The sequence below is a fragment of the Suillus fuscotomentosus genome (assembly GCF_016647785.1).
Source record: "Suillus fuscotomentosus strain FC203 chromosome Unknown F5891scaffold_20, whole genome shotgun sequence".
Lineage (NCBI taxonomy): Eukaryota > Fungi > Basidiomycota > Agaricomycetes > Boletales > Suillaceae > Suillus > Suillus fuscotomentosus.
In genome coordinates this window covers 71,892-84,705 of record NW_024539532.1, presented here as the reverse complement: position 1 = coordinate 84,705, position 12,814 = coordinate 71,892, and the positions used below count along the sequence as shown (strand labels likewise).

At 47.6% G+C, this 12,814-nt stretch overlaps 2 protein-coding genes across 2 annotated transcripts; one reads left to right on the top strand and one right to left on the bottom strand.

Annotated features, from left to right (window-relative positions):
• Positions 1-9,310: 9,310 nt before the first annotated feature.
• On the bottom strand, positions 9,311-10,672 carry F5891DRAFT_1187126 (uncharacterized protein; the record flags this gene model as incomplete). Its single annotated transcript, XM_041366791.1, has 3 exons — positions 9,311-9,960; positions 10,550-10,559; positions 10,604-10,672. The coding sequence occupies 3 exons, from the start codon at positions 10,670-10,672 to the stop codon at positions 9,311-9,313; spliced, it is 729 nt and encodes a 242-aa protein (XP_041227246.1).
• A 683-nt stretch (positions 10,673-11,355) lies between these two features.
• On the top strand, positions 11,356-12,339 carry F5891DRAFT_1187124 (uncharacterized protein; the record flags this gene model as incomplete). Its single annotated transcript, XM_041366790.1, has 1 exon — positions 11,356-12,339. The coding sequence occupies one exon, from the start codon at positions 11,356-11,358 to the stop codon at positions 12,337-12,339; it is 984 nt and encodes a 327-aa protein (XP_041227245.1).
• Positions 12,340-12,814: the final 475 nt, after the last annotated feature.

Sequence of the window (12,814 nt, the reverse complement as noted above, 5' to 3'; positions counted from 1 at the left end):
AGTCGCTACACCGGACCCTTCCGGTTACGTCACGAACGTTAGCGGACGACGCCCCTCTTAGGGCTCCGCATAACAGATCTATTTGAGTGCATAACAAAAGATTCAAGATTCCTTTTTGGCGCCCTGCCATCTGCACGGCCCCCTGACCAACAGACACCACGACTACCTGGATCCTGAAGTACCCTTGGGAACGTGATCCCAACACTCTGGACTCCGAACAAGAACAAGAAGAATCGGAAGAAGACCATACGTCCTCCGATGAGTTTCCCGACGAACAACCGTACAGTAATCTCAACTCGAACCCTGGAACAAGAATGTCCGGAGGCCCCACCCAACAACTGACAGTGGTCGTATCCAGGCCTGAACTAAAGGCTGGAGTACCACAGAACTATGATGGAAGCATCGATGATTCCGAGCGCTGGATGTACTCGGTGGAGACATACTTCCTCATCAACCTGACGATCTATAACTCCGACCAAACCAAGGTCGCTGTTGCACTCCAGTATATGAATGCTGGGGACGCACGCATCTGGGCCGACACCTTCTACCGTGAAGCCTTCACCAAACCTACCACTGACTTCGGTTCCTGGAAGGACTTCAAGAAGGCCTTCACTGAATCCTTCCACCCGGTCAATCGGATGACTGAGGCTCTAACCAAGCTCCACAGTTTGAGTCAAACCGGCAACGTGATGCCCTACATTGCGACGTTCAAGACCCTGTCGTCCACTGCTAGTCTCAAGCAGGACGTCGCCCTCATCCACTTCTTCGAACGAGGGTTGAAACCAGGACTTCGGACCGCCATCTATGCGAAGGAAATCGTCCCAACTACCATTGACAAATGGTACACTGCTGCGACACAGTTGGAATCCAACTACAAGCGATCAAGAGCAGTTGTGTCCAACAACAGATCGGTACGCCCTTCCGCTCACCAGCATGTCCCCAAACCTCAGGTCCGCCAACGCGATCCTGACGCAATGGACGTTGATCGTACCCTCACGCCTGAGGAACGACAGAAGTGCTTCGATAAAGGCCTTTGCTTCAAATGCAAAGAGAAGGGCCATTGAGCAAACGACTCCCAGTTCCACCCGAAGGTGCGCCGAGGAGACAAGAACGACGAAGAAGACAAAGGCAAGAAGCCAAGCAAGTCTGGCGTCCGCCAGCTTGACGAGTCTTCTGACGAGGAAGACATGGAAGTCAACCTTGTCAAAAGAAAGGATTTTTAAAGAGAGGGCTTGTCGAACGGTCAATTCCCTCTATCTGTGCATTGTATACTAAAGCTGTTGGTAAATCCAATGAGTTTTGTGTCCCGGTGACACTTTTCTCTTCTTGCAGTGCCAAAACCATTCAGTCGACCGCAATCATCGACTCAGGGGCAGGTGGGACTTTCATTAGCTATGACTTCATCAAGCGAAATGGGATCTGGACCCACCTACTCAAGAAACCCTTCCGGATCACCACAGTAGATGGGAGCCCGTCCTCGGCAGGACAGGTGACCCACTACTGCATGCTATTCATTTGTCTCGATCGGAGACTTATGTATGGGAAGTTCAATATAACGAAACTTTCCAAGCATGATGATCTACTTTTTGGAAAACCTTGGCTTAGCGCCATGATGCCCAATATCGACTGGAAGGCCAACACGATCTCCCTGCCTGCGACCAATAGGTCAAAGGAGGTGCTAAAAAAGGTGTGTTATTAACAGGCGCATGGCCATGGGGTGGTGACATGGTGCTAATAAGTCTGTTGACCCCCATGGTCTTAGTGGGTCGCATTCTAATCTTCTGCCGTTCCTCACTGATCATTGATCATTAACTTAGAAGTTTGCAATGCAACTCTTTCAGAGAAGCAAGCCATTGTCTGACATGGGATTTGAGTCTCTTGCAATGAAAATTTCAACTTGTTTTCCCTCTTTCTCACACCAGTTGAGCACTCAAAATGGCCGACACAAAAGCCTCAGATACTAATGTTCTCCTTGTTCCTGCCTCCGTGCAATCTATTATTCTTCCAGATCAAAACTTACTTGTCTCGTCATTCCTCCAATTTTCATTTCCATCAGCTTCAATTACCACCACTGTGCAAATACTTTAGTACTGACGGCCTGGACAGCTCCGAGTCATATCTCAATCATCTCCATGCAGGTAGCAAGTGCAAATGAATTGCAAGTTGCAGCTTGAGCCACTGGCTTCAGCTTTGCAGCCCAAGGGCAGTGACCTGGGCCTGGGCTTGGCTCAGCTTATTTAGACCTGGCTTGGGCCGGAACAGGTTGGATTGCTGCAAGTTTGACATTGCAGCTGATTTTGCCAAAACTTTGGCATGTCCTATGTAGTCATGGTGTATACTTTGCACTGTAAACAAAATTGATAATAAGATAAAATCAGACTTATCTTTGTTGGTGAATCAAATTTTGACCAAATTCGACATCGACAGTCGACAGTCAACAGTCAACAGTTGATTTATCTGTTGACTGTTAACTGTCGACTGTCGATGTTGACTTTGGTCAAAATTTGATTCACCAACAAAGATAAGTCTGATTTTATCTTATCACCAATTTTGTTTACAGTACACAGTATGTATTATCCTCACATTTTGTTAATTTTTCTTCTCCTGACTGATACTGTGTTTGTTATTATAAATAAGGGAAACAACAGTATAGACATAGGAAGAACATAGGGTGATATAAATTAATAGTTGTTTAGAATGTGATCAAAATTAAAGTACTATCTTGCTTGCATTTACAGACAAAAATATCTCAGCTTGCTTCCAATGACAAAAGAATAGACATAAAATAATTACAGTTTGAATTTATTCAAACTGTAAGTTTATAACTTATTGAAAATGTGGTCATCATGTGACCCCAGGGAAAAATCAGAACAAAAAGATATGACAGAGTAAATGTGATGTGTGGTGAAAATGTGTGTATATATTGAACAAAATTCATATGTGACAATATAGCTCAAGCTGATATAAACTAAGAAAAATGCACACAAAAATTAAATTGTTGTTATCATTTTCTGTTAGAATTCAAGGTGATCCAAGTCTGTCTGAGATCACACTGGGTTCAATTTTTGATCTGTGGGCAAATTGGTCCCTGCCCCCAGTGTAGGGATGGAACAGGCTAAAGTGGAGGGCATTAAGCATTGGCCAGTGCCCGCTAATGTGAAAGAAACCCGTTCATTCCTTGGTGTAGCACTCGAGCTTGCGCTAGGCTCATATTCAGCCATTTCACGTATCACGTCAAATGACTGTCGCACGATATTCACTTCCCGATGCAACCCGACGCATACCCGCCGAACCTGACACTTTGACCAGCGGACCCGACGTTTTTCACGCGCACTTGTCCTATCCGTGTCTTGTCTTGTCAGCTAGCCCCACTAGGTGCGTAGTTGATTATTTCACACATTACTCACATCGTAGCCAGCACTATTACATGTTTTCCCATAATCCGCAGCACCTCGTGTTTATTTACATGTACATCGGACCCGAAATTCTTCGGCCGCTACTTTCGCCTATAGGGTTCCGGATTTCTATGTACTTATATATATATTGGTTTCCACATAGCATATTCATCATCCAAGTAGTAGGTAGCCGTTTCCCGACACTTTGTGGTCAAACCTGATATTTTTGTAGTTCTTAGTTGACATTGTGAATATTACCACACTTTCTATCTGAAACACCTGTCATTATCGATATTCTGCATACCGCTCACTATACCCGACAATCATTTCCCTAACCTGATGCTAACCCGCCGAACCCGTACCCGACACCCGCTAACCCACTAAACCCAAAAACATCGGCCGACGCTTTGGCATCAGACTTGTAATTATACCTTCGGATTCTGTTTCTCACACTCGGACTTTTGACGGTTTCTCAATTGACTAACTATAGACTTATTCCAATAGCAAACCCCTTGGGTCGAACACACTTGTCTAGCAAGTATAGCAGACTAGGCTGTGCAAGACCACTACAACATTGTATAGTGCTGACACTTACTTCGTATAGTATCAAGCATTGTTAAATCTTTACATCGGGTTCTGCAACTTTTACCATGCATTTGTAGCTCACTACTCCGACATCGCGCGACCCTTGATAGATCTTACCAAGAAAGACCACACCTTTGAGTGGACTGCTGCCTGCCAAGAATCATTTGATTCTCTAAAGCAGTGCTTCCTATCTCAGCCAGTCCTACGCAACCCCGATCCCACTTGACAGTTTGCGCTAGCTACTGATGCTTCGCTTGCCGCCACTGGTGCAGTCCTCCTTCAGACCGATGAAAACGGGGCATACCATCCATGCAGGTATCTCCCTCAGTCGTTTAATCCTGCTGAAAGGAATTACGAAATCTTCGACCATGAACTCCTTGCAGTAATCCGTGCCCTCAATGAGTGGCGTCATTACCTCGAAGGAAGTCCTCATCCAATAATCGTTTTCACTGATCATATGAACCTCCTGTATTTCCGGCAGGCCCAGAAACTGTCTAGACAGCAGGCACATTGGCAATTGACTCTGTCCAACTATGATATTCAACTCCACCATGTCCCCAGTACCAAACTTGCCACACCAGATGCTTTCTCCTGCAGACCTGATCATAGTCTCAGCAAAGATGATAATGAAGACCGCATCTTGCTGCCTGACTCTATGTTTATTCGACTTCTGGATGATGAGCTTAGCACTGCTATATCTCTCAATTCACTTGATGATCCTCTATTTGCTACCGCCTCTGATGCCTTGAATGGTGTCTGTCTTCCTCCTATGAAATCTGCTCTTTCTGACTGAAGACTTGTTAATGGTGTACTGTTCTACAAAGACCGAGTGTATGTGCCTGTTGCACAACGATCTGACATCCTCCGACGACACCATGATCACCCCACTGCTGGTCACCCCAGTCGCTTCAAAATGGAGGAATTGATCAAGTGGGATTATTGGTGGCCTGCCATGGGTTCCTTTATTCACAACTATGTTGCTGGCTGCACCTTATGTCAGCAAATGAAAGCTGACACTCATCCAACCACACCGCCATTGTGTCCCATTCCCTCCTCTGCCACTCACCCATTTAGTCAGGTCTCTGTTGACCTGATCACTGATCTTCCGCCTTCTAATGGCTTTGTCCATGCCTTTCAACGTGCAGTTAGTGGAGAAACGGAGCAAGTTGGATTGGATATGGACTAGGTACAAATGCAATAGCGATTTGAATTAACAAAAGTTTGGGAAGCTGATTGGGTACGCACTGGAGGCATTGTATGGCACGTGAAAGGCTCTAACGATGGAGAAGCTTGAATGTATGGTGCGATGATGACTGTGTGTTCTCGGAGGTATAGGGTAAATGTGTCGCTTGACCATATTCCCATAGATTTAACCACATCGAACAGGACTCCTCTTAGAAGATACTCTAGGGTACCACCTATTCGCAGTCCGTGTCCCTTAAGGTTTGGAAGGTTGGTGGTATGTGCAATGGAAGAGAGTCTCTTGGTGAGTTCTTTCTTCGAGAGGGGCCTTAGGCCTTTGGGGTGCTTCCAAGCGAAGAGGTGTGCTTTGTTGTCGGATGCATTGATTTGAAGGTGGTTCTCTAGAGCGGCTTTTGGGTCTGATGGGTGGTCTTGTTGCGCCCAATAAATGTCCTCTCCTTCTAGCGGAGATGCTTTTGTGCTCGGGACATGGAATTTTGTAACCAGTAGTCCGTTGCGATCAACGGCAGCTGAAAAGCAATCTCAAGTGACGTGTTTGTTGGGATCAAAGGCTTGGATCATAGGTACTGTAAACTCCCCGAGTCGCGCTATGGAATAGAATGTGGTTGTGATACAAGCAAAAATGGCTGTGTCTTGAGGGTCGTTGAGATTGATGTGCAAGCGAATGGCTGAGAGAATGTCTACTGTGAACGGGGCACATTTGGAACACTTCGAAGAGGTTGGGGCATGCTTGGCTGCTCCGTCTAGAATAGCCTTAAGTTCTTTGGCATCTACAATCCATGGACGGCCGTGTAACAAATGCCAAGCTTTCAATCCTGCTGCATAGTTGGCCAGTGCTGATGCTGAGTATGAGCCTGTGCAGCTCGATAAAAATGCAAGAAGGAGGGTAGGGGGAATTGGGCAGCGTTGCTGTTCTGGGATGTTGAGAGTGTCGCAATATACATGGAATACTAATAGGCCCGCACCGTAAGTTTCCTTGGTGGATTGTGCCCAAGATGCGCCCATAACCTCTAGGATATGATTGAGCTGTGCGTCCAAGATATTGATATCTGGTACCTCTTGGGCTGCGCGTGTTGGGAGCCGCGCATTGCCACCAGACGGTAGCCATTTATGGAGGCGTTCATGAGCTAGGCAGTGCGGCCTTAAGGGTGAGGGAAGAGGAGCGAGGTCAGGTCTGTAACGTTGGGGGGGAAGAGTGTTGGGCAGGGAAAGAGGATTGGGTACTAGCGGGGCGCTAAAACAGGTGTGTGGGGTGGTCGAACTAGTCAGAGATGGCATTGAATATGATTTCGTCTTCTTCTGCGCGCAGTGCTCTGGCTCGCTCAAAGGCTTGTTGGCGAGTGAGAGTTATGTCGATGACTTTAGTGGCAGCAGGGGCATACTTCCCATTACGGAACAGGCGAAGTTCTGTTGGGGTGAGGGGAGCTGTAGCATCGATGACGAGTTCTCTGATTTGAGATGGAAGGTGGGGTTCAGGGAGTAGAAGGCGCTTAGGTCTGAATACGCCTCTGGAGATGTCGTCGGCAGGGTTAGATTTGCTGGGGACATACTCTGTGCAGATTTCAAAACATCTGGGTAGAGCGTGAATGAATTCGTGTATTCGTCGGAAGACTTCATTGACGGCCTTGTTTCTGTGGCTTCCTTTCCACCAGCCTTCCACCACGCCCGTGTTGTCGCCGTAGACGATGATGTGGTTGCCAATGTTAGGGAGAGAGGCGAGGGTGTAGACCAGGAGCTCGAAGCCAACGGCTTCGGCCCAGCCAATGTCCCGCTTTGCATTGTTGGCTGTCTGCCAGCCTGGTACAAGTCTCCAAGCGTGCCATTGGTCGCCGACAACAATGCCAATGCCAATGCTCGAACTGGCATCAGAAAAGGTGAGAGGTTTCGAGAACTGTGCTGGTTGGTGGATTGGGCGGGCTACTCCACCTGATCGTAGCAGTTCTGCCCACCAGTTTAGGTCCGGTTCAACCTCTTTATCGGGGCGATGTGGGAGAAGTGGCTTCTTCCGGCAGATGGCGATCATACGTTCGAGACTCGTAAGGTACGCTCTACCCCTTATCACTGCTGCGGAGGCGTGCATCAGTTTTCCATAAAGCTCGAGTGCTTCTTGTAGCACGTGTGCCGGCTTCCTTCTCCATTGGTGAATGGCCATTAGGTACTTTTCGACCTTCGTGAGACACAGCGTGACTAGATGGAGGGAGAGGTCCCATAGGAAGCTGATATAGATGGTGGTGGGAGCAAAGGGCTGGTCTTTGGCAAGTTGCCAGAGGATGCCTAGATCGATGGAGGCGTCGTCAATGTCCTGTAAGTTGGAGCAGAAAAGGAGATCGTGATCTGATCTTGGTGAGTTGCCGGATAGGTCTTTGATGGGCTGGGAGCAGTCCTCGCTAAGTTCTTCTGTCAAACCATCATCAAAAATGTGGCCGCCAAACCATATCCTACTGTCGGTTTGATGCATGCCTCGTTTGGCTAGGTCACGGTGCCATTGTGCCCGCTTTTGGTTGTATTCATCCCGAAATTCTCTTCGGATTCTAAAAAAGATGTGGTCATCTACCCATTTATCTAATGGGCCTAGGCCTTTGAATTGGAAAATCTCGGCGCCCGCATCTGCCACATGTCCATAAGCGCCTGCAGAAGGTGTCGCTCTGAAAGCTGTGCACATGTCAACATAAAATTCGGTATTCGATGTGCGTACTACAGCAGCAGGCCACTGGGAGGGGTGGAGGGGGATGGTTCTATAGGCGTCTGCGACATTGCACGTGGCCGCCTCTGAACCTGGAGGGAGTCTCGATATAAGTAGGTAAACAACTGAAAACTTTCCCCAGGTAGTGGGGAAATCATTAGCATTGATATATGAATTGATGGATGGGTTTGGAAATTGGGGATCGAAGGAATGGGGGAAGGAGAAGTTCTGAATTAATCTAAATTTGCCCGGCTTGCTGGGCTTCGGGATAATTGAAAGGGGGGAGGACTGGAAGGGTCCGATAAGTCTGGAAAGGGTATAAGTAGAAAAGGGTCCTATGTAGCGTGTGGATTGAAATTTGTTCTGTATACTGGCGAGAAATTGGTCTTTGTAAGTAATGATGGAAGGTTTATTAGGAGGGGATTGTGTAGAAGAGATAGTAGGAAAATTTAAATTGAAACTGTAACGAATACCTTCAGGGACTTTGGAAAAGCGCAGGAGGAGTCCTGCGTCGTGGAGCTTGTTAGTCCAGGCGTCCACTTTGTAAGGTGTGATGGGATTATGCCTTCTGCGCTCTAGGGCAGCACTGGGCTCCATGTGTGAATGCTCCGCATCCTGAGCAGATGTGTCGGGAGTCATGTCTATTGCTGTTGCATCCTTCTTCTCATTGCCAGGATGTGCAGAGTTGTTTTCCTTCCTTTGTCCAGAGGGCTTTATGGATGCGCTCTGAGATGGTGTCATGTTTCCCATCCCAGGTAAGGGTTGCTGCGCAGTCGATTGTTCGGTGCGGGTTGCATCTGAGACAGATGGCACAACAAGGCAGGGGCGCGTTGGGGTCTCGAAAGGTTCTAGGTTTCTTGGTGAACCTAGAGTCTGGCGATGGAGGTGGAGAACACTTTTGGGAACTGGAAACCAAGTGATTGTGCTGTGGTTGAACTCTGCTCATGGATGTAGCCGCGATGGCACGAGGCTAAGTGTCGTGATGTAGAAGGAAAGGAGGGAGGGGTTGGAAGGTTGGTGGTTTGGTGGCGCACGGTGGCCAAAGAGTAGTCCAGAAGGGGACGTAGCCGTGATGGCCAGATTTGTGGGGGGGGTTGGAACATGATGTCTGGGTTTGGTTGGGGGGGGGGGAGGAACATAATGTCCGGGTTTTGGAGGGGGGGGGAGGAACATGATGTCCAGGGTTTGGAAGGGTAGGAAGTCCGGGGAAGGACATAGCCATGATGGCCAGTTTTGTTGGGTGGAATGCGATGTCCAGGGTTTGGTGAAGGGGTTGTTGTTGTTTGGACGTGATGCCAAACGTTGTGCAAGGGCGGTGATCGCCAAACGAAAGAAAAGGAGGATAGGGAAGAGTTAATTTTAGTGTACATTCATTTAAGATTTTTGTAAGTGTACGAACCTGAATGGAAAGCTGTTGGATCCTAAACTGGTCGAAGATCACCTCTCAAGCTTTGTTTAAGAGGTCTTGGTTGATTTTTGCTAAGCTCCAGCTGTTCGAGCTGCCAATGGACAGGTGCCATCGCCTTTGCTGTTGAGCTTGGTAGAGCAGCAGTGCTCGTTGCTTATGGGCATTGAAGTCATGCCACCAGCGATGGTTCTGCAGAGCCAACCAGAAGGCTACATGCATGTCGATTCTGTCGTCCAGCCAATCATTCTCTCTCATTACCGAAATCATGCAAGGGGCTGCCTCATTGAACTGCTCCCATGTGAGGTTTTCATCTTTTAACATGTGCACTTTGGGGTCTCGTGCTGCACCGGCGGGGATCCATTTGTGAAGTCCGTCTGAGGTGGGTAGCATAACGAGGGCATCCTCATCTGCTGTGAAGGTGGCCCGGGACGTTTCTTCTAGGCCAGCGTTTGTGAAATAGAACAGTTCACAATAGTCTTCAGACTTCATCTTTCGGATGGCGTATTGGCATGGAAGGATGACTGGGTTGGAGGGGATGTCAGTGTTACGGATTGGGGTGTACTTTGACTTGTTCTTTTTCCGGTCTTCTAAGATAGCGGCTTCCTGTTCTGCAAGAAGCACTCGCTGTCGTTCCGCCTCTGCCTCTATTTCTTGTCTGTGTTCGGCTTCTTCGTCTTCCAGTCTGTCTGCCCATCAGATTTTGTCTGCATTGTTCTGGATGCACCAGAGGTTATCTAGCAGGTCTGCTGCCTGTTGGTTGTCTATTGCATTGCTGATGAGTTGTGCGCGAGCTTCTGCATGCTCGGGCGACAGGAAATTTGGGATGACAGCTAAATTAGGGTTTTCTGCAAGGTTTGGCATTATGGTAGATAGCGTAGTAAAGAAAGGCAGCGGGGTATAGTAGATGATAAGAGAATTCTAATAATGAGAGACTGTAGCTCGACTACTGATGTGAGTCGGAGCAAGGTGCATTGTGCCACTTTGCTTACTCAAGCATAGACTCATTTCTGCGCTAGCCGAGGCACGAGGCTAGCACAGAAAACCAATTCTGTCATGGTCGTGGTAGACCATGGCCTTATGAAGGGGGTAATTATTACTCCTTGCAGTAAAACCATTTCCTCGGAAGGAGTAGCTAAACTCTTCTTCAAAAATGTTTTTAAACGGTTCAGACTCCATGAGAAGGTGATCTCTGATTGAGGACACCAATTTATCTCGAAATTCTCTAAAGAACTAGCTCACCTCCTCGGGTATCAGATCGCCGCCTCTACTGCTTACCACTTCCAGACTGATGGTCAAAATGAATGACTCGATCAGGAACTAGAAACATACCTGTGAATCTACTGCAGAACTAACCCCCTTGAATGGTCCGACCATCTCCCTCTCGCAGAATTCGTCCATAATCATTGCAAACACGACGCAAGGAATAAGTCCCCCTTCTTCCTCATGATGGGATATGAACCCAGAGGAATCCCTCATGTCCTCCCATCCTCCGACATGCCCACAGCAGAAGAATGGCTAAGGACCCTGCAGAAGATATGCGAAGAAGCGATCTCTTGTCATAACATCGCTATGCAACGAATGGCAGAAAGGTCGCACAGAAAGAAGTACACCCCCTGGAAGATAGGAGATAAGGTGTGGCTTACCACCACCAACCTCATGACCAAACTTCCATCCAGGAAGCTTGCACCCAAACGCTACGGACCATTTCCCGTAACAGCGGTCTTATCTCCCATCACTTTCTCCTTGAAATTCCCTGAACAATGGAAAGTTCACCCCACGTTCCACGCTTCCGAATTATCGTCCTATCAGGAGACAGAAATACATGGACCGAACTATGCAGAACCACTTCCAGATATAGTCAACAGCGAAGAAGAATATGAAGTCAAGGCTATTCTTAGCCACAGAAGCACGGGAAAACAAAGATGCTATCTTGTATCTTGGGTCGGGTACTCCTCTGGCAGCAATGAGTGGATTCCCGAAGAGAACCTGCGGAGTTCTAAAGAACTCCTAGTTGCCTATAAAAGGAGACATAAACTGAACTAATAGTCATCTGCTCCCGCCTTATTGAAACCTACCAAAGCATGACTCCTCCTCAGACACCATTGCCTACCGACTCCAACGTTTCTCACCTCTCCCTATGTGACACATTCTATAAACAAAACATCATTAATGTCGAAGACAACGTCATTGTAGAAACCACTCTCTCGTCCCTTGCTCACATGGAAGAAATAGAGAACCAACTAGCCAAGGAACCCACACATATCGCTGCCCCCATCCTATCCCAAATCCACATCATACAAAGCACCGCAAAGCTAGAGCTCAGGCTCAACGACATTGAGGACAATGCCCTCAAACTATCATGCCAACACATCCAGAGACGCATTTGCTCTCTCACGATTCAGCTTCTTCCTGGTTCTTTTAGTGACGTCTGCAAAGCAGTTATACGAGTTGTTGCAGAACGAAACACGACCCAAGTCGGTCACCTGCCAAGCGCTGTTGCTAGCATTACCACCATTGATGTACCTCCTCCAAGTCCGGTTAGAGAAGATTCTCAACCCCTACCCATTCCCCCACCAACCAGAATCTACGCAAGAAAGACCTGTAAGGGAACAGTCATCCATGGAGTGACTAAAACAAAGTCCTCCAAGGGAAAGAAGCAGGAGGTAATCGACCTTACCCTTGATCCCTCCATGTCCACCATTACTATGAAACAACCCAACCTCTCTGCAGACAATTTCATCTGTCACCAGTGCAAAGCACTTGGACACCGCCATAAGAACTGTCCGCAATACCACTGCCACGTATGCCAGGCCCAAGTGCCAGGTCATTTTTCTATCTACTGTCCATACACTCCGAAGAAGGAGCAATTTCCGTTGGTCTACACCGACGAGGGATTTTATGACGCCCTGGCTGAATGGGAAGCCAGGGAGGACCAGAAGCTTGATGAGGAACTAGAGCGTGCTCATCATGAATATACGGTGATGCGGGGATGCACCAAAGAAAACAACATCCAATTTCATAATGCCGAAGCCGACCCTTGCTACTATGATAACATGGACAGTTAAAGTCATAGTCGGTGACTTTGACCATAACAACGGGGTAATGTTACAATAACATTTATGCTCCTATTCATTTTTTCACCACTTACCTAAGCGGGCTGTCCGCGCTATGTTTGCTATCTCTTATCTTCCATCAAACGGGCTGTCCATACTATGTTTGCTATCCGTCATCTCTTATCAAGCGGGCTGTCCACCTTCTATCTCCTTATCTTGATAACCATTTACAAGCTCCGCTTGAACATTCACTATATAGACATGTAGTCCATCGATTGTACTCTTTACTTTAATCTACTGGGTTTTACCTGGAACTTGTCCTTTAGTAAGGTCTCCAACCTTACTATCTAAAGAACTACTATTCTAAGGGAGTCACCTACACTCGCCTTAGCCAGAAACCTTGATCTCTCATCTGAGAGAAGAACCACGTCCATCTTGCTGTTTAGCAGATCGTCCGTTCGGACTTAGATGGCTCAACTTATTCCAG